Raw genomic sequence first — 20,194 nt, forward strand, 5'->3', positions numbered from 1 at the left:
CGTGATGAAGAGGAGCTCACGTTTCGAAAGCGCTCAGATTACAGGGTTTCATAATTTTAGCCTTAGCAGCTTTTTAGATTACTTTTAGACTTACAATACTAGCAGTATTACCAATCACTATATGAAATAATGTGAGTTTTGTCTATCTACAGTTTTTCAGTGTTATCCTCCATTTTCGGAAAGCTGTCTCAGTTGAATTTCTTTTCATTAAGCTAAAAAAACTAACTCTTAGCCAGAAGATGAGCGCAGTGCAACTATATCTCCAACTGTATAAATATGAGTAAAGAAAAAATGTAAACTTAAATCGTTAAAAATATACCAATAGTTTAGAAATGGGATTTTTGGTTACCAAACGGCGCCACATAAATTGCTTTTTTTTTTTTTCAGGCATTCTCCTTAGCGCCATCTGTTTTCTGCGATTATAGATTATAAAGGACAGTGTGATAGAGAAATGTAGGCAGTTATCAATTTTCTTACGCTATATAGCTTTTGAAAAGGATTTCATATTTAGGTGATTTAAACAAGGTAAATTTAGCATATACGTATTTAAAACTTGCGCGATGAAAGATGGTACTGGTAGTGTGTTCATGTTCTTAACACTGCTTCATTCACTATTTATCTATCTGAATTTTCCGATCACGCTGAACGCTATTTTCCAATCGTACAACGATAAAAGTATAAGGCCGGTGATACTGTATGTTGTTATTAGGGTGAGCACGTAGTTATAGACATGGGTTAACCTCTAACATGACCTTAAGAGTATCTTTGGTCGAGTATTAGTGTGATTTGTTTAACGACAACAGTTGGAAACAGAGGTTCGTTTACAGCATTAAATAGTTTAAAACAAAGATCGCATTATCATTGAATTTCTCTGATTAGTTAGTATAATTCATTTTACAACTCAAACGTAAGCAGTTTGTAAAGTCGGAATATCCAAACTCGTAAAAATGAAAGCGTCTTCAAATTTATTGTAACGTTTAAGCAGATCCATTTTAAATATTTGCTTCTATACTCATTATTGAACGAGGCAGAATAGTGGGAGGTTCTTTAAGTTATTAATTCAAATCTGAAAAGATCTACTGTGTTCGGTATTGGTAACCAGATAAAATACAGGAAAAAAACTGAGTTTATGCTGAAGAGTGTGTAAAGATGGAATGTTTTTATAATACTAAATTCATTCTTTAATTTTACAAGAGAACCATAGATAAGTGAATGTTTTCTTGGGACTATAGAATTTCTTAAAACTGTTAAAGGTAACCTCATTCAAGTATTTAAAATTATTAATATTATACTTTGATAAAGGACATGGTCTGTGATGAGAACTATTAACTAATCAAATGTGATAAATATAATTCGATATGGACAATGTGCAATATCTCATTAAAATATTTTTTGTATAACTAACTTTTTGATTTATTTTTGTAATACATTTTTCAAGAGTTTTTGAAGATTTGTTTGTTTGTTTCAAAGTGAGAACTCAATTATGTTGGGAAAATTACTTCAAAAGAGTGTTGGTTTCCATGGGAGAATTTAATTGGGTAGATAATTTGGTAATTATAGCTTGTATTTTTCAAGCTGAGAAATTACATATTGCAAAAATTTTGGCCCATTGTTGTATAAAATTGGCATCTTATTAGAAGGAAATGGTTCTGTTTTAATAGAACAATTGTCAGAACACATTTTGCACTCCAAAAAAAAATTTCAAAAAATGGTTGGAAAGAAAAAAAGACATGAAAAAAACCAACTTTGTCTGAACACAAAACAAAATAATGATGATTTTAACTCATGTAAAGAAAAATGTAGTGCAATTTCCCACAGTTGAAACATTGTTTTTAAAAAACCTGAATATTTACAATAATTAGAGAAATTTTGGTGGTTGACTTCATTTGATTACCACATTCAAGCCTTATAATTTTTCACAAAGTCTGCAACTTATACTTTATCAAAGTAATGCCAAATTTTGCAATATTCTGTATTTATGAATAGGAATGCAACATGAAAAGTGAATTTGTTTTAAAATGAAAGTCATTGATCATGGTACAGAGATATTGTCCTTTATCAAAATATAAGGTTTGGGAGTTAGATCCCATTTATAGACTTGTTCTTCCAAATAATGATTTTCAACAAACCATAGGTAGTTTTAAAGTTGTTTATTGTCAGATTATAATAAGCATGCATTTAATTTAAATTTGGACTTTTACAAAAATACATTTAACAAACAATGGGTTATATCATAACATAAGTTACTCTTTCCAAGTTACTCTTATATACCCACCCTTGAAAAAAAGTAAAATTTTAAACCCACTCCTTTTCAGAATATCATTGATTCCACTTTTAAACTACTATAAAATGCCAACCTCTGAAACTTGTAAGTTCATAACCAATTCAGAAAAATAAAGCTTTTAAATGGAACCTAGCTTTTCTTTTTCCATATCTTACTTGTGCCTCCTCATTGTTTTATCATCATATCATTGCACAAAGAAATCACTGAATTTATTCTGTTGATTCCACAAGATAATTGTATAAACTTCATTGTATTCTTCATTTCTCAAGACCAAACAAGTCAAATGTTAACTTGTCACTTCAAGATAACTTTTCAACTGTTGGAATCATTCTAATAGTCCTTTTCTGTGCCCATACCAGTGAGCCAGAGTCCTTTCTAAGATAGGAATACCAAAACTGTTCACAGTATTCCAATTAAGCTGAAGTGGCATTTTTTATTATTTATTTTGACTAAACTTTAACTTATGTCCTCTTGTTTATCCATGTAATATGTATTTTTAACTTGGCTGTAGGCTAATACAATTTAATTTTTATATATAGAAATACAAGGGGGATGTGTTTAATTATTTGTTCTGATTTTCAGGTTGATGTCTAGTTTAACTGTAAGTACATTGCTTGCTCTCATTAGATTTGGTATAAGTGAGTTTACTTATAATGAGAATTTTTGTCATTTATGAGACTAAAAATAATAGCTGGTTCCTTATGTCATGGCTATTTGTGTATCTCCTTAATGGATAGCTTACATAAATATTTATTTATTTGGTCAGAAATGTGGCTTATTCACAAGAAGTAAAAGAGGCTAAAGCCATTAATCTCTCAGTGTGGATTCCTGTACATGGCGAGGGGACCTCCCAGGGAAGGTTCTGTTCTTTCAGTTTACCTCCTCTGGGATCTGAACATCCCATGTGTTTGCCATGTGTGACAACCCGTCAATCCAGCCACCTTTTGGCAGATTTCTTTGTACAGAAATGACAGGCTGTGAGATGGACGAGTGCATGGAGGGGTGGCACTGTTGGTTGATCAGCATGTCCCTACCCTGTCTTTGCCACTGGACACACTCTTAGATGCCAATGCTATCTGTGTTTCCTTGGGTCATGCCATCACTGTTTATTCTCTCACACCAGCATACCCTATACCACCAGTTCTAAAGTCATTTGGGACACGATTTCAAAGGTCAGTGGGCAATATCAATCTGTTTCCCTCTCGATCTTGCTCTTTGATGGCCAGGAGGTAGCTGATACCCAGAGCATTGCTGATACTCCAGGTGAAAGCTTTTATTGGGTATCTAGCACTTCTGCTTTTTCTTCCACCTTCTTAGCCATCAAGACACAAGCAGAGCAATCACCTCTTTCCTTTCGAGCTGATTGTCTCCATGACTATAATCATCCCTTTACACTGTTGGAAACTTAACTAGCCCTTCATCGGTCTGGCAGTACATCGGTTGGACCAGATGATGTACACAACGACATGCTGTGCCATCTATCTCCTGCTTCTCTTGATATTCTTCTAATTGTTTTTAACTGGATTTGGCAGGAGAATGTTTTTCCTGATGCCTGGCATCAGGCTATTATCATACCTTTCTCTAAGCCTGGGAAAGATCCCAAGATTCCTTCAAACCACCGTCCAATTGCTTTGACGAGCTGTCTCTGTAAGACCTTAGAGAGAATGGTTAAAGCTCGTCTTATTTGGTTCTTCGAATCAAACAACTTCCTCTCGCCCACCCAGTGTGGGTTCCAATGACAGCACTCCACCTCGAACTAGCTAATTCGACTTGAAACATCAATCATAGAAGCCTTTCTCAAATGCCAACATCTTGTATCAATATTCTTTGACATTGAGAAGGCTTATGACACAACATGGAGGTATGGCATTTTGCAATACCTCAATACATATGGGTTGTCATCATTTGCCCATTTTTATTAAACATTTTTTTAATGGGCAGGCAATTCCTATATTGTGTAGATTCAATACATTCTTATTCTTTTCTACAGGACCATGGAGTCCCTCAGGGCTGTGTTTTGAGTGTCACACTTTCAGTATAAAGATTAATGCCATCACTGAACAACTCCCTCTCACTGTTGTAAACGGGCTCTATATTGACGACTTTCATATCTCATGCCAGTTGTTGAATACAAAATATATTGAGCAGCAGCTACAAACTGCCCTTAGTCATGTACTGAAGTGGACCATGGCAGATGGCTGTAATTTCTCTCCCTCTAAAACTGTTTGCATGCACTTTTACCAAAGGGGTATTCACCCTGATCCTAAACTTCGTATTGGTGAAGTTGTGCTGCCTGTGGTCTCTGAGATTATGTTGTTGGGGCTTATCTTTGACCGTAAGCTAACTTTTATACCATGCATCAAGCAGCTACGGGTCAAGTGTACAAGAGCACTGAACATCCTCCGTTTTCTCTTTTCCACCACTTTGGGAGTGGATTGACATTCAGTGCTAAATATATATCGTGCTTTTATTCGATCAAAACTCGACTATGGATTTCTGGTCTATGGCTCTGCCAGACCATTGGCCTTAAAGATGCTAGACCATATTCATCATCAAGGACTTCAACTTTGCACTGAGGCTTTCCTCAGTTCAGAGCTTTTACATAGTCTCATGAACCTTTGCACCACCATCATTTGCAACTGTCTTTACTATATGCTTTGAAACTTCATTCCTTACTAAAGCATCCTACCTGGGGTTGTATTTTCCTTCCTCAATTGGCCATGCATTTTCAGAGCAGACAGTCTGCCATTGCTCCTTTTGGCCTTTGTATCCAGGCACAGTTGGATGAATTGGGTCTGTCCTTGGATAACATTGCAGCATTTACTGGTCAGCCCATCCCACCATGGCTTATTATGGTCTCCAAATGTGACCTTTCTTTAAGTCATCTGAAAAAAGCAGATACTCCGGATTGGAAGTACCATCTTTTATTTACTGAACATCTTTTGAACAATCTTTCCATTCCTTTTTATATGGATAGTTCCAAATCAGGTGACTCTGTGGGCTCTGCCATGGTTTGTTGTGGTTCAGTAGTTGGATGCAGAATCCCCTCTACAGCTTCTGTGTTCACTGCTAAACTGTATGCCATTTCTCTTGTCCTGGATCATGTAGAAGCAAAGCAACACTCCAACTGCACTATTTATACTGACTCACTCAGTTCTCTACTGGCCCTGAAATTGCTTCATGTAGGTTCACACCCTGTTCTCGCAGATATTCAAAACCGACTGGCCCATTTTTCTTTAACATCTACTTCTATCCAGTTTTTCTGGATACCTGGCCACGTTGGTACTTGCAGGAACAAGCTTGCTGACACTGTAGCTTAGTCTATCTACTCTGGCACTATCACTGCTGTGCCTATTCCATATATGGACTATGGTCCTGTATTCAAGGCTTCGCTCTATGCCAGTTGGCAGTCGACTTGGAGGGAGCAATGCAAAAACAAGCTTTTACAAATAAAACCCTATTTTGGACTTTAGTCAATCGTGGATATTCAAAACTGACTGTCCCATTTCTCTTTTTTTTCCAAATAGAACTCTATATTGGACTTTGGCTGTCATGCTAATGTAAGCATTGGAAAGAGGAAGTTGTTCTGGCTACATTTATGTATTGGTCACAGTATTTTAACTTATTGTTTTCTTTTATCTGGAACTGATACATCAGTGTGTAGTTTGTGTAACACTCACATCACAATAAGCCACATTTTACTTTCTTGTCATCGTTACGATTCACAATGACGGCACCATTTTAAGCAGGTTTTGTCCCAAGGTTTGTCCATAACGCTAGACAGTGTTATTGGTGATGGTGATACTGTCCATGTTAGAAATGTTTTTAGTTTTTTAAAGGTCATTAATCTTTTTAATGCCATTTAAGTTTTTTGATTTATACTTTACACCTTTTTAGTGTGGCTCACTTTTAAAAATCACAGTTTATCTAGTTCAATTTGAAATTGGAAACTGGCCTTAACATTAAGTAACTCGAAACCAGGACTGGAAAGGTCAACTTCAGGTGACTGATGGTGGTTTTTGTACTTACCTGTTAGTCTTCCTGGAGAGTTATGATTATTATAGCCAGGCTACAGAAAGCCCTTTACAACTTGAATTACTGTAGTTTTTTCTCTTGATGTTGTACACTAGATGTAAACATTGGTTTTATTTTATTTAGTTAGTTTTTAACTTTGTTTAGTTTTACCTTAATTTCCTTTTATGAATTTTACTGGATTTACTTTTACCTTTCTACTGGACGTTTGGCACAGATAACCTAGCTGCTTTGTGCCATAAAACACTAAATCAACCAACCAACCTTGGATATGTTTTTGGTTTTTTAAAGACCATTAATCTTTTTAATGCCATTTAAGTTTTTTAATTTATACATTAGACCTTTTTTAATGTGATTCCCTTTTAAGAATCACAGTGTGTCAGGTTTGATTTGATACTACAAAATGGCCGTAACATCAAATAACCAGGACTGGAAAGGCCAACTTCAGGTGACTAGCACTGCTGTTAGTACTACCTTTAGTCATCTTAGCTGCTTTGTGCCTAAAACACCAAAAACCAACCAACCAACCAACCAGCTAAAGCCATTAGTGAACTTAAAACATTGTTACTGATTGTAATTTTTTGTATAATTGATTCCCATGCAAAATGAACTTGACATAATATTATATACAAAAATATAGTGCCACTTTAGAATGTTCCTTTTAAATTTTATTCCTTGTGTTATTGATAAATTATAATACAGTGATCCATTTTTTCTTTCCTGATATAGTTATTGGAAGTTGATATACCATGGTGTTAATTACTGATTTTAATGGAGTTTTCTTAATTGATTCTTATGTGAAATGAATTTCACAGGTTGTATTACATACAGAAATATATTGCTGTATTATAATGTTTCTTTTAACTTTTGTTCCCATTGTAATTGATAAATCATAATTCAGTGTTTCATTTTTTTTCTTTTTCATTTAACTATTTTAAGTTGGTATATCATAGTTGAATACTAAGAGTTTATATAGTTGTTTGAGCTAATTATACTGAAGGATTGGTGCTGATAAATTTTCTCTATCAGATAAAACACTCTTATGTATAGGACAATCACATTAGAGCATTTGTTTCCAAACTGTGTTTTAGAGAAAGTTTCTGAGGATGTTGCAAGAGTATCACTAAATTAAGAACTGAAAAAATAAACAAATTACAAAATGCCTGTTGCAGCAGGGTAATCATGCAAATAAATCAAGTTAAGGGATAACAAGTCAGCATTTGAGATCACACACAAGTTACAGTGGTTTTTTAAGAGAGACCCAAAGCTCCAGTGCTGTCAAAAGTGTTCATGTTTTGTGCCTCTTAAAACCATCAAGGTAAGTGGTTTAGGATGTTGTCAGTGAAGGTTTGGAACAACTGCATAAGAGTATCTGATTGTTCTCCATTATAATCAACAGTTTTAGATGTTTTTATTGTAAATTCTCTTGTCACCCATATGATATAATTTATGCTATACTCAAAGTAATTCAGTTGTGTATTGTTTTTTGTTTGTAGATATAAGACAACTTGCTTGACAGGAGCGTGTGCTTCTAAAATATTTTGAGATATGACTACAAACCTATTGACAAAAATGTCATCGGTTGTTATTTCGCACACGTTAAAACTAAGTAAATCTCGAAGACTGTGGGCTTCTTGTACTTCAGCATGGTTTTCCATAGGTATGTGTATAGTGACATGTCATTTTACATAGGTTGATTAGTAAATGCCAAGTTTTTCATGATTAGATGATCTTGACTGGTGATGCTAGTTTTGTGAACTTTACCTACTGTTTTATTTTATCAATATAAATTATATTAATGCAATTTTGAGATAAATTCAAAAATAATAAGTTACCAAGAATAATGTTATACAAAAATTAGGAAGAAAATAACCTGCCAATTGTTTGAAAATAATGTATATGGAAAAGATAAAAGGTGTTGAATACATGTCAAATCTGTTTAAGTAAAATAATAATTCTCAGTGTATTTCAGCAACATAGGTCAAGATAAACTAATATTTTTGTCATTTTGAAAAAAAAACTTTTTTAGTGAAAGTTACCAAAAACATTTCAAGCTTTAATTTCTGTGCATCTCCATTGTTATGTTTATCTTCCAATTCCAAAGTATATGTTTATATTTGCAAAAAACCCATCATCCCTTGAGAATCTAAATACACATTTTATTCCTTGTGAGATTTTCCCCTCTTTCTTTAGTTTTGTTATCACTATTATGTTCTCACAGTATGTGATCTGAAAATCTACTAATGAAACTCAGCTTTAAAAATATTTGTGAAGAAAATTTTAATATGATTGGATGAGACAGCTTATAAACTGTTCACATCATTGGAGGATGAGCAAAGTGGTATGGAAAGTATTTATCATTTGGGAAAGTGATTAGTTCAGGGAAGAACAATGGAAAATGTAATGGAAAGCTTAGAAGACCTAGTAACAAAACACAGATCTGGGAATATTTTATAGTATTTTTAAATGCTATTTTCATTCCTGAAAGTGTTTTTGAGTTAATTTATATCTGTTTGGAAGCTGTAAAAAGACTTCTATTACAAGATCAGGTGAGCTAAGTTTTAGCAAATTTTGTAGGTAATTGATAAATATTCTGATGACTCAAATCCTTATTTATTGAATATTATTAGGTTTATTGTATTAAAAAATAACTTCAATAAAATACAATAAGTTACTGAAAATAAATTGATATTTATTATATATAAATTGATCTCTATCAGAATTATTAAAAAATAAAATTATAATCTAGTCTGACCTAATGTACTTTGAAAGATCAAGCCCTAAGTTAGTAATAAAGCATTTGTCGGTTTCTGTGATGTTTTTTATGATGTGTTCTTGGAAATGGTTGCACTGCAATCAGCAAAAATAAACAAACAAAAGAAATATGTTAATAATATCGATTAAGTTGAAATTAGTTGGAGTTTGGTATGAAAAATGAAACTTTCCAGTTAATCTAAAAAAATTGAAATGTTCAAATGAAAATGAATATGTTTAATGTTTATTGGAAACAGTTTCACACAACAAAATTTTGTAACTTTAACAACATGAGGAATAATAAAATGTTTGAGTAGGTCCCAGGCTCAAGCCCTAGTTCAAGGGAGGTTTATTTACATTATATATAAAAAAAAGTTAGAAACCTCCAATAATGTTTGTTTGTAGTGAATAGAGGTAATTATGTTGAAGAACTTATAAAATTCTCAAGTTTAAATTTAAGATGATTATTGTATTTGATTCTGGTTAGGCTTTATTTGGTGATTTACAATTGTTGTTAAAGGAAGGGCATTATTTTCCTGAGTGGGGTTCTGAAAGGATTAATAGGTTATTAATTTAAGAAATTAAAAAGAAAGAAATGGTTACACATTTTGTTTTTTTTGAGCTATGAGAAATTGAACATTGAACTTGTTATTGTCACTATTATATTTCACAAAGATAGAAACTAAGTATAATATTTAAACACCTGAATCCATAGTTGTTACTAAGTTAAATGTTTTTTTCCTATTGAAATTTTTAACTTTTGAAATGACTTTTACAGATAGTGATGCACATGCTGAAAATTTGGATTTTATTAATTTGTATTTAAATAAGAAAAGTGAAAGTTGCATTTAAATGATTTTGTTGCATTTATTGTTTTTCTTGAATTAGGAAATTGATATTAAGAAATGGTTAAAAAAATTGGCTTAGTGTCAAAAAAAGTTATAATAAATAGGCATTTTTTGGAGAGAATGTGACTTGAGAAGTTCTTAGGAGCTTGTGCTTTATATTTCAGACAATTTTGAAACTTGTTGGACTATTTTATGTTTACAATTTTCATATGAATTATAACTTTGATAGCTTTGTGTATATTTTTAAGAATAAGAAAAACTTTATTGCAAAAAAGAAAGCAGAGACAGACCTGAATCAAGTGTTTTAGTAGTTAAATTAACAAAAAGCTGGGAAGTATCTTGATATTTGTTTTTCTATTTAAGTGTTCTACTAGGATAACTTGTATTCAATTGTACAAACATTAATATAGTACTGAAAATTTTTAATGTTGGTACTTCTGTTGCTGACTTCCTACTTGTATCTTTATCACAAAAAATTACTATGAAACTACTTTCAATTTACCTTGTAGGTTCTGGCTCTCACTCTAGAAGGAAATATTCAGTCCATGCACATGAAAAATCTAGGGAGACCAAATTGCTCCACCACTTGAGGGCAAGAATTTCGGCTACTGGTCCTGTGACTGTTGCCGAGTATATGAAGGAGGTGCTCACTAATCCTATGTCGGTAAGTTTCTTTATCATTACAAAGAAAGAATGTCAATAACAATATATTGTTCAACTGCTTCATTCTAAATGTATTTCTCACAAACTTATTTCTTTTATTGTAAGCGAAAATGTAAGTTAGTTTAACTATTATTAGAAGTAACTTAAAAACAGTTTCAAGTTTTGATGATTTTAGATTTTTGTGATTTGAATTTTGCACAAAGCTATAGCAGTTATGTCTGCGATAGCTATCTTTAATTTGGCAGTGAATGACTAGAGGAAAGACAGTCAACAACTCCTACTGCCAAATCTTTGGTTACTTTATTACCAATGAATAGTTGGATTGACCATCACATTATAATGCCCATATGGCTGAAAGGGCAAGCAGATGTGGTGTGATGAGGATTTGAACCTGCAGATTGTAAGTTGAGAGCCTTAACAACTAGGATCTGTCAGATCACTAATTTTAGAAGAGAAATATTTAAACATTAAAGCAAACATTCTATTAATCTGAAATTTTGAACGTGTTCATGGGTATAGAAATTTGAAATACTGTAAAAGTGTATAAATACACGTTATTGTATGGAGATTTAAACATTGTGAGAGCAGGAAGTTATGTATTTGATATCATAACATACTTTTACATGAAGGTATATGTCATATTATTTTTACTGTGTGTTACTTTTTCCACCAACACTTTGTTTTGAATGATATGCATTTCTTCTGCAGGGATACTACATGCACAGAGATGTAATAGGCAGTTCTGGAGACTTCATTACTTCCCCAGAGATATCTCAGATGTTTGGAGAGGTATAACAGCTTTCTAATAGCTTGTTTGAAAATATTTGATAGACCCAGATTCTGTGCATAGTTAAGAACTGGTGTGGATGGGTTTATTGTTTTAAAGGTGAAATATTAAATAAATTCATCCACTGAAAAATAATTCAGACAGACTATCATGCTTTTAGTTTCGTGTAAGAAATACTGTGCCAGTATCTTTCTTCCTTATTGTTCAGTGGAACAATTGTTCATTACAAGCAGAGCAATTAATTAAAATTACTGTAATTAGGAAAAAAATTATTTTTAGGTTTGCCAGTTGTATTAATTCCTTAATATCTAAGTACAAATATGACATCACTAAGGATGTAATAGTAGTGATGTAAATATTCTGTCAAGTAATGAAAGTTTTTAATAAAATGTCTGTTTATGTTTAGAATATTATAGTTATAAGTTATTTCTTATAACTTTAGCATTATAAAATAATGTTGACTACCCTTTCAATTCATTTTTATGCAATTCAATTAGTTGATGGTTCACTGTGTGATCTGTATGCAAATGACTGGTAACACAGTTTGTCTTCACATTTCACCTTGTTATGGAAGAGGGGGTCAGCACGACAACAAAGGTAGTCAGACATGTTATTTTACATATTTAAAAGTATAATGCAGAAGTACGTTTCTTCCAAAAGGTATGAGAAGAATTTTGTGATTTTAAGATTTTGAAAGTAGTTTAGGTCATTAACCCTTTCAGAACAGACAACCTTTTGGTTGCATGTTGTAAATTTTAGTGAGTTAGATTCAAAATTTAATCAAACTACTTTTTATCCTAGTTTATGAATAAACATAGCATAAAAATAGTCAATAATCCAACTTTTAACATAAATTAAAAACTTGTAAAGTAATATTCAAAAAACAACATCAAGTTCCTCTGGTATGAGAATCGTCATTTCCTCTCTAGATATTTCCCTTCCCTCTAATTTAGATATAACCTCCTAGAAGTACAAAATTTAATGTAACTTATTATTTTGTCATTGCTCAGGCAAAAATGTAATTTTTATAGCATTTAATCTTATTTGGTTATGGAGCCATAAAATAAATAGAAAATCACTCCATTCTTGCAATGCTCATTTGTCACATTCTCTTTCTCATAAACTGCCAATATTTAATCTATAATTTATAACCAATAGAAAGCCAAAGTTTTAATCTATCAAATGTTGTATTATCTTACATTGTTTTCAATATAGAGAATTGTCTATTTTGTTTCCAATTCAAACTTGCAGGTGCAATGGTTATAAGGACAATAAAATCAATTGACTTCATATAAAGTAGTGAAAATAACAGAACAAATATAAAGTTTTGCTGAAAGAAAATGTTTTATTATTATTATTATTCAGCTTCAAGTTGAACCTTTATTCCTTTAGAAAATGCATCAACTAGCTTAACTGAATTTGTGACAGCTTTTGTCACATAGTTGGAAAACCAGAAAAACTGGTAGTTATAGAACATCTACTTTATGCATGCTATTATTGTGTTCTCTGGTATTTTATTTAATTAAATAAATTTAATGTAGCAGTATTTTGTTTTTTGTTTTTCATGTGTGTTGTTTATTTTTTTTATTAAATAGCAAAATAAAATGTAATAGTTAGATACAAGGCAAAGAGCAAAAAATTAAAACTTGTGTATAAAGATGTAGAATGTTATGAGCCTTAAGCTATTTAGGGTAAACAAATGTAGTTTTCTGTTATAATTTGCAGTGATTCTAGAGAGAAAAAAAAAGATAAATTTAGTTTGTATTGTGCAATGGCCATGAAGTCAGTCAAATCAATCAACTTCATACAGTTAGGGAAGAGAAAATTATAGATAAAATATAAAGTTTTATTTAAAATACATTTTATAATTATTTAAGAGGTTTTAGAAATTGCACAAGTGAAAATTTAAAAGTTTTAAATGAGTAAAGGTATTTTTAATCTTAACATTAAAATCACCTTGCACTTAGACTAGAAAACAGAACTACTTGTTTTTTGTGTACAAAAGACTTGTAACATTTACTGGAATTCTGCCAAATTTTGTGATACACATACTGTATTAAAAATTATAATATGGAAATGGGAATGAGTATTCCATGATTGTTAACTTGGTTGATTTGACCAAGTCCATGTGGAAAATGTTAAAAATTAGGAAGGAAAAGGAAATAAGTAGAAAAGAAGAAGAAATAAATAGAATAAAACAAACCAAAAAGCTGTGTGTTGACTATTAGGTTTTAATACCTAAGCTACGACACTATGATGTTGGTGCTAACTAGTCAGACAAGGTGAGAAATTATAAAACATTAGTTGAGGGTACTGGTTCATCAAGTTTAAGTAGTTTATTTAGACAAGAATATGCATGCAGTACAAAGAAAAAGTCACATAATTGGAGAATCCTTATGGTATAAAATTATTTATGTAAAAAAAGGCTGGTATGGGTAGCGAAAGCATTATGTAGAGGAATGAAGTTATTTTGTTGACATCCAATGTTTAAAATTATGGTGTTTTTACCTTTTAGTAGATGTAGTGTGGTTTTTATTAAGTTGCACTGTTTATAAATATGAGATTATCTTATTCACCAGATAAAATTGTCATTAAATCAGGTGAGGTAATTTTATTGTTTACTGAGTATGGTAGGTGACTGCAGAATATTGTGATGATACAAATCTTTGCTGAATATCATTTTTATTTTTGTATTATGTATTATTCAAACAATGTACATGAATAGACTAGCTGGCTACTTTATTATTTGCAATTATAATCATGATATGTTTTAAATAAAATTATTATTACCCTTACTGTGAGAGTGAAATATGTTTTCATTACTTAATTCTCAATTAATTTGATATATAACAGATCAGTGTGGGATGATATTTGAAAAACAAACAGCATTTGATCATGTGGTGGTATGTAGTTGACAGTAGTGATTTACATGCTAAGTAGGAAATGGCCATAAAACTTGTGGGGGTTGGGAATTTTTTATGGCAAATGTTTTTTGCAAATGTGCAAATTGTGACCTTTAAAAACGTTTATCATGTGAAACCAAAGGTAATTTGAAAACGACTTAATAAAAACAACAACACAAGAAATGTAAAAGAAAATAAGAAAATTAACACCATATCTTTTATTGAACCCATCTATTGATCGATTAGTAACTACCATTTATCACCTAGTTCTAGCTGTGGACAACTTTTTTTCAATTTTGTGTGAGTATCATGTCAAAACCAATGTACTGTGGTTATAAATAAGCTCATATTGTGGATAATAATATAGTGGTTTGGATAATTGTACCATTGATGTTCTGCATTCTGCTAAAGACATTTTGAGATATGTGTTCAGTTTATAACAGCATGTCTTATTTGTAGTTTAGCTATACTTCGTACACAGTTAGGAACATCTTAAAGTGAGTCATGTGAAAGTAACAACTGAGACAGGATTGTGTAAAACCACTTCGCACGAACGCACGTGCACGCGCACACACACACACACACACACACACACACAGTGAATAAACCATTTATTTGTATTTCACATCACATGAATGAACATCTATACCTAATTTACATAACAATGAACTGAGGGTGATTGACATGATTTTGTAGCTGTGGTTTATTTATCATAATTATGATATTAAAATTCCTGGGCATCTTTTGATTGTATTATCCAGTTTAGAAAATAGATATTCTTTATAATTTAGTTACTTTTAGACTGTATGTTTGTTTTCTATTTCCAGCTTATTGCTGTATGGTTTTTGAATGAGTGGACCAAAGTAGGTAAACCCAAGCCACTGTATGTAGTTGAACTGGGGCCTGGAAGAGGAACATTGTCAGATGATATGTTGAGAGTAAGTATATTGTAAGTAAGTAAAATTGCATGTTTTACTTATTCATGAATATAATTCAGATTTGAACTAATATTTGCTACCTGATAAAATACCAACCCAGTCCAGAGAATGGGTACAAGTGTTTGAAAATTAGAGGATTTGTGTTGAATATTTGAGCAGTAAAATTCTGGTTACAGTGTTTTCATGAAGTCCAAGTAGCTGACAAATGTGTTAGTTTATTTAAATTAGAGCTGAATTTCTTAACAAAATTAAAAACTTCTTAATGTATAGGGTTTATAAATATTTATAACTTCTCACAAAAGCAGTAAATTCTTTAAATTTATATTTCATTTATGATAGTGTGTAATGCAAACCTGTAAATCACAAATTATTTTATTTTTAGTTGTGTAAATTGAGTGTGAAATTAACATTTTATTTAAATATATACTAACTCAACTAAGGAGGGCTAATCAGAAAATAATATCGTTGTATCTTCTGTTAATGAATGATTTTATATGATTGGTAATTTTGAGAAATGAGGAAATTGTAGTGTTGTTGTAGGTTCTGTTAATCCTCTTACTGTGGGTAGGTCCAAGAGTGTATGTTATGACTTTCAAAATGTAATTAAACTACTTTATTATCAGTATATATGAATAATCTTTACATTTAACTCTTGGTAAGTTGCAGCCTCTATAATTTCAGATAGCAATTTGATTTGCAGATTTACTGGTGTTTTGGAAAAATAGAACTACTTGAACTTGATGTGTGCTTAATCTTTTAGAAGCTTAAATTTGTGACATTTGGTCCTACTGTATTGGTTGAAGTCAATTCCCTTAATACTCTTGAATATGTCAGTTAGGTTACCCTTGACTGTTATCGTTTTTAGAGAAAACAAAAAAAATAATAATAAATACTTAAGAGTTGTACCAGTTAATACATTGAGATTATATTTATGTTATAATAACCCAGTTCAGTAACCTTACATTTATCATAATTAAATGCTCCCTGCTATGCATTTGTCCAAATTAATTACTTAAAAAAAAAAAAAAGTATTGACAAATTTGAATTCCCAAGTTGATGATTTTATTATGGAGTTCAGTCATACCTCTTCCATCTGTGCTATCTGTTGTTTGTCAACAGCCAGGGGAGGGGAAACTCCGTGAGAGCTGCTCATGATATGATGCATTACAAGATGGAGATGTATTATGCAGACTGTGGGTGTGTCTCCAGAGGTTCTGAGGTGGTATTTGTAAAGTATCTAGGACAGACTGAGAAGACTTTAAACTAATTTTTCTGGCTCCTTCTTTTACTAGGTTGGCCTCAACAGAGAATAATTTTGATCAGCCACCTCCAACCCTTTTTCTTCAGTTGATTATTCAGGTTTGTAAGGTTTTGGGGATGATTGCATTTGACTTTACATTTTCCATTTTTGGCAGAAAGGATGGCAAGTGATGACTTGGCTCTCTCTTCTTCTGATATTTCTGTTCATGCTGGAAACTTGCTATTTAATTGCCTAACAGGATAGCTGTGCCTTGTCCCCCACCTATATTGGAACAACATGCTTTGGCTTATCACTGTCAGTAGGAAGTATATTTAGATTTTCAATAGATGGACCCATTTTGGACATATGGGGGTTGAGATTGGAACCTGTGATCACTTTAAATAAATTATAGTTTTCTTGGATTTGTCTTACTCTCATGACTGTCTTGAGGTATTTCTCTTTGATCCAACTTTTATCTGAAGTCTACTGATGTTCTCCTCAGTAACTTGAGGATTAGTTGGGAATTGTGACAACTTTTACATCAGTCAGATTGCTTTCTTTTGTTTTCTGGTTGGTGTGTTATTAGGATTTATTGGGTAGACACTGTTAAAAATTGTTCATTTACAGTCCTTTGGCTTCAGGGAGTTGCAGAGAGCTTTTTTCTGTCTCGTGTTGTTTGTTGGAGTTCCAGATATGTTATAAGCTTGAATTGATACAACCCATTTACATTCATTATCATTGTTGGCTTCTTACTTTTTTTAAGAATTGGGCAGTAATTTGGGAGTATCAGCCTATTGTGTTTCCTGATACCCTCCTTTGGCTCCTGTAATAGTCTGTCCTTACATCACTTTCTGGAATTCTTTTATCAGGGACCCTTGGATACTCCATTGTTCTGGCTTCAGGGTTGGTCATTCAATTTACATTATCTCCACCATTATCTGTTGCCTTTTCATCTCTAACAGATCCCTGATGAGTGGACTGTTTGTTTCAGACTATAAAAGAGTTGTTAGTCAAAAGGGCCAAAGAGAGGGTTGTTCCCATTCTTCTAGGATTTTATTCCAATTTATTCGTACCCAACAAAGCAGAAAATTGGCAACCAATCATTTATCTGTCTGATTCAATGAATATTTAGATCCTCTTTGCTTTACTTTGTGCTAGGGCTTTGGATGAGCAAGTTCAATGTTATCAATACTTATCACCATATTTCCGTAACAGAATCTTCCTGGAAGATTCTCAGGTGTGTGTACCTGTGATCAGATGCTGCAGTTTAGAGCTCTATTTTTGGTCTTTCATAAGCACCTCATGTTTCCTGGAGATTTGTTTGAGCCTTTTTTCATCACCTGCATTTCACAGGTCTGTACACACACAATTACGTGGACAATTGACTACTACTCGCACAATCATGTCAGTGAGCAGAGAACAATACCCTCAGATTCTTCTTTCAGAAACCACAAAAGCAGGCTTCCTTATCAGACTGGAGAAATCCATTCTGTCACAAATGCAATATTTCATTCATGTGGGTGTGTTTTTCAACACACACTTTAGTTGTGCTCAACAAACCCCCTTCAGGCTTTAAGTCATGATAAAGCCATCAGACCTTTACTTATGTCTCTTACTGCATGGTTGGTTCTCTCTATTTTGAGGATAAGAGCATCCACCAAGCCTCTTATTCCTCTGGGATGAGCACATATAACATTCCTTCAGTGGTGTCTGTGTGGCCAATGGATCATGCATTCCAATTCTTTGGATCATCCTGTGATTGTGAATGGTGTTGGATCAGAACTACACTATTACTGGGATACCCATTCCACCACCTTGTTCTGAGATCCATTTGTTCATATGTTTATCTTTTTAGAGATGGGGAGCTTATCTTCAAGGTTAGAAGTTCCAGGGTATTTAGATGGAAGAGAAGTCTACCCTTCTTATCAATGTTCTCAAACTTCTTGCAGTACACTGGGCAAAGGTTCAAGGTTTTGTCTGTCTTGAAAGTAAAAGTTATCATGATACGTTCTGATAATTCCAAAGTGGTATCTTAGATTTATTATCATGAAAGCACACATTCATGAGATGTCTGTTTTTGTACCTTAGATCTTCTCTACTGAACTCATTTTCATAGCATGTCATATTCCAAGAGTGTATGAATTTAATTACATATTATTTGTCCCAACTCATTTGGATTATTCCAACAGAACGAATGCTACATCATAAGGTTTTTCAGTCTACATTGCTGAATGCTTTTACAACTCATTGGAATTCTCAGTTACATTTGTTTTGGTCTGTAATGCCTCATCCTCAAGTATAGGCAGTAGATGCATTCAGTCAGGACTGGATAGATTTACATTTGTATGCATTTCCCCTATTTGGCTATTGCCCCAGGTTCTGACTGTGGTTCATTTCACTCTTTGTCAATTTCTCTTGGTTGCCTGCTCAAACAAATTTTCCATTTCTTTGGTATCTGCAGGAATGTGTACTTTTCCACATTGGCCATTTCTGCTGAGTCAACCTCAATCAGACACTCTCCACTCTGTTCCAAAACTTAGTCTTCATGTTTGGAATTTATGCTGTCCATTGCCTGGCATAAGGATGTAATTTCTAAGATTTCTCTGTATTTAACTAAATCTCCCTGTAGACCAAATACAGCTGTTTATCAAATGAAATGGCATATTGTCAGTGGTACATTAAAAGGAATTTAAACCATCTTCATCTTAAAATATCTATCATATCCTATTTTATGATTTGAGTATTTGAGAGGGGTCTTCCTTTGTCTACAATGGATTTATATAAGGTATCGTTATCCACTATTTTTTAGTATTCCAAATACTTGAATGTTTTTGAATCCCTAGTACTATCAGGTCCACTCAAATCCTTTGGTATTTTTTGACCCAAGTGACCTATCAGATTATTGAAGTGGGATTTTACAGTTGTTTTAATGCATTGTCTCACTCTCCTTTTGTTGTTTATTTCACCTTTCTCTGAAATTGTATTTTTTGATGTTGTAGGCTTTCGGATGTCGTTAGTCTGAGTTCTTTGCAATCTGTACGTTGAACTCTCTGTCATTCCACTTTTGACCTGCTTTATTTCCATAGGTCTTTTCCTCCCAAGATTGGCAGCCATGGAAGGGGAAAGATACTTTTCACTAATTCATTTGTCAACCATTTCTCTCCTTTATGACCAGTCCAGTCCTGATTGTTTTTTGTCCTGTCAGGGCCATCAGGTATTATGTGGCTCATACTAACTCAATTTGAAGAAATGTTGTATATTCATTGGATCCTTTCAACTTCCCATGACTTATCTTCCATTACCTTAATTAGATGTCTTTGCAACTTGATATGGATGGCTTGTAATGGATTATTCTTACAGGAGTGGAATCTTCTTCATGTCACATCTCTATGTCTTTAGTTGTCTGGTTGAATTGCCTCTTGAAAGATATTGTAAGGTTGATATGTGGAATACTCTTAATGCTTTTCTATCTCATTATTTATATTATCTGGTAATTTCATCTTCTGTAGGATTTTGACTATCCCCTGTAGCTATTTTGACCAGATCTGTTCGACTTTAACCATAGGTGAGTATCTTCCTCAGTCGTATACCCTCTTTTATTTCTAAGGTTGCTTTATTTTTCATTGGACCCCACTCTGTGGCAAGTGTTCCCCAGGCAGATATGCTTTCTATTTTCAATTCTGCACTAGCAACCACTGTCATTGTAAGTACTATAGGTTGCAACAGGCTATGTCAAAATAGAGCA

The 20,194-nt window shown here is 32.8% G+C and overlaps 1 protein-coding gene across 6 annotated transcripts in view; it reads left to right on the forward strand.

Moving 5' to 3' along the window:
* Nucleotides 1–20,194, forward strand: part of LOC143222861 (protein arginine methyltransferase NDUFAF7, mitochondrial-like) — a 33,881-nt gene continuing 13,687 nt past the window's right edge. For 2 of the 6 annotated variants that reach the window (XM_076449961.1, XM_076449965.1), the window contains exons 1-5: nt 371–525; nt 7,813–7,976; nt 10,428–10,582; nt 11,290–11,370; nt 15,099–15,209. In XM_076449961.1, the coding sequence (XP_076306076.1) occupies nt 7,865–7,976; nt 10,428–10,582; nt 11,290–11,370; nt 15,099–15,209 (459 nt within the window). In that variant the 5' untranslated portion in view covers nt 371–525; nt 7,813–7,864. Of the gene's footprint in view, nt 1,254–7,812; nt 7,977–10,427; nt 10,583–11,289; nt 11,371–15,098; nt 15,210–20,194 lie in introns of all 6 variants that reach the window. The other 4 variants (XM_076449963.1, XM_076449962.1, XM_076449964.1 and 1 more) reach the window with 4 other exon arrangements.

Source organism: Tachypleus tridentatus, chromosome 8 (genome assembly GCF_004210375.1).
Source record: "Tachypleus tridentatus isolate NWPU-2018 chromosome 8, ASM421037v1, whole genome shotgun sequence".
NCBI classification, from domain to species: Eukaryota; Metazoa; Arthropoda; class Merostomata; order Xiphosura; family Limulidae; genus Tachypleus; species Tachypleus tridentatus.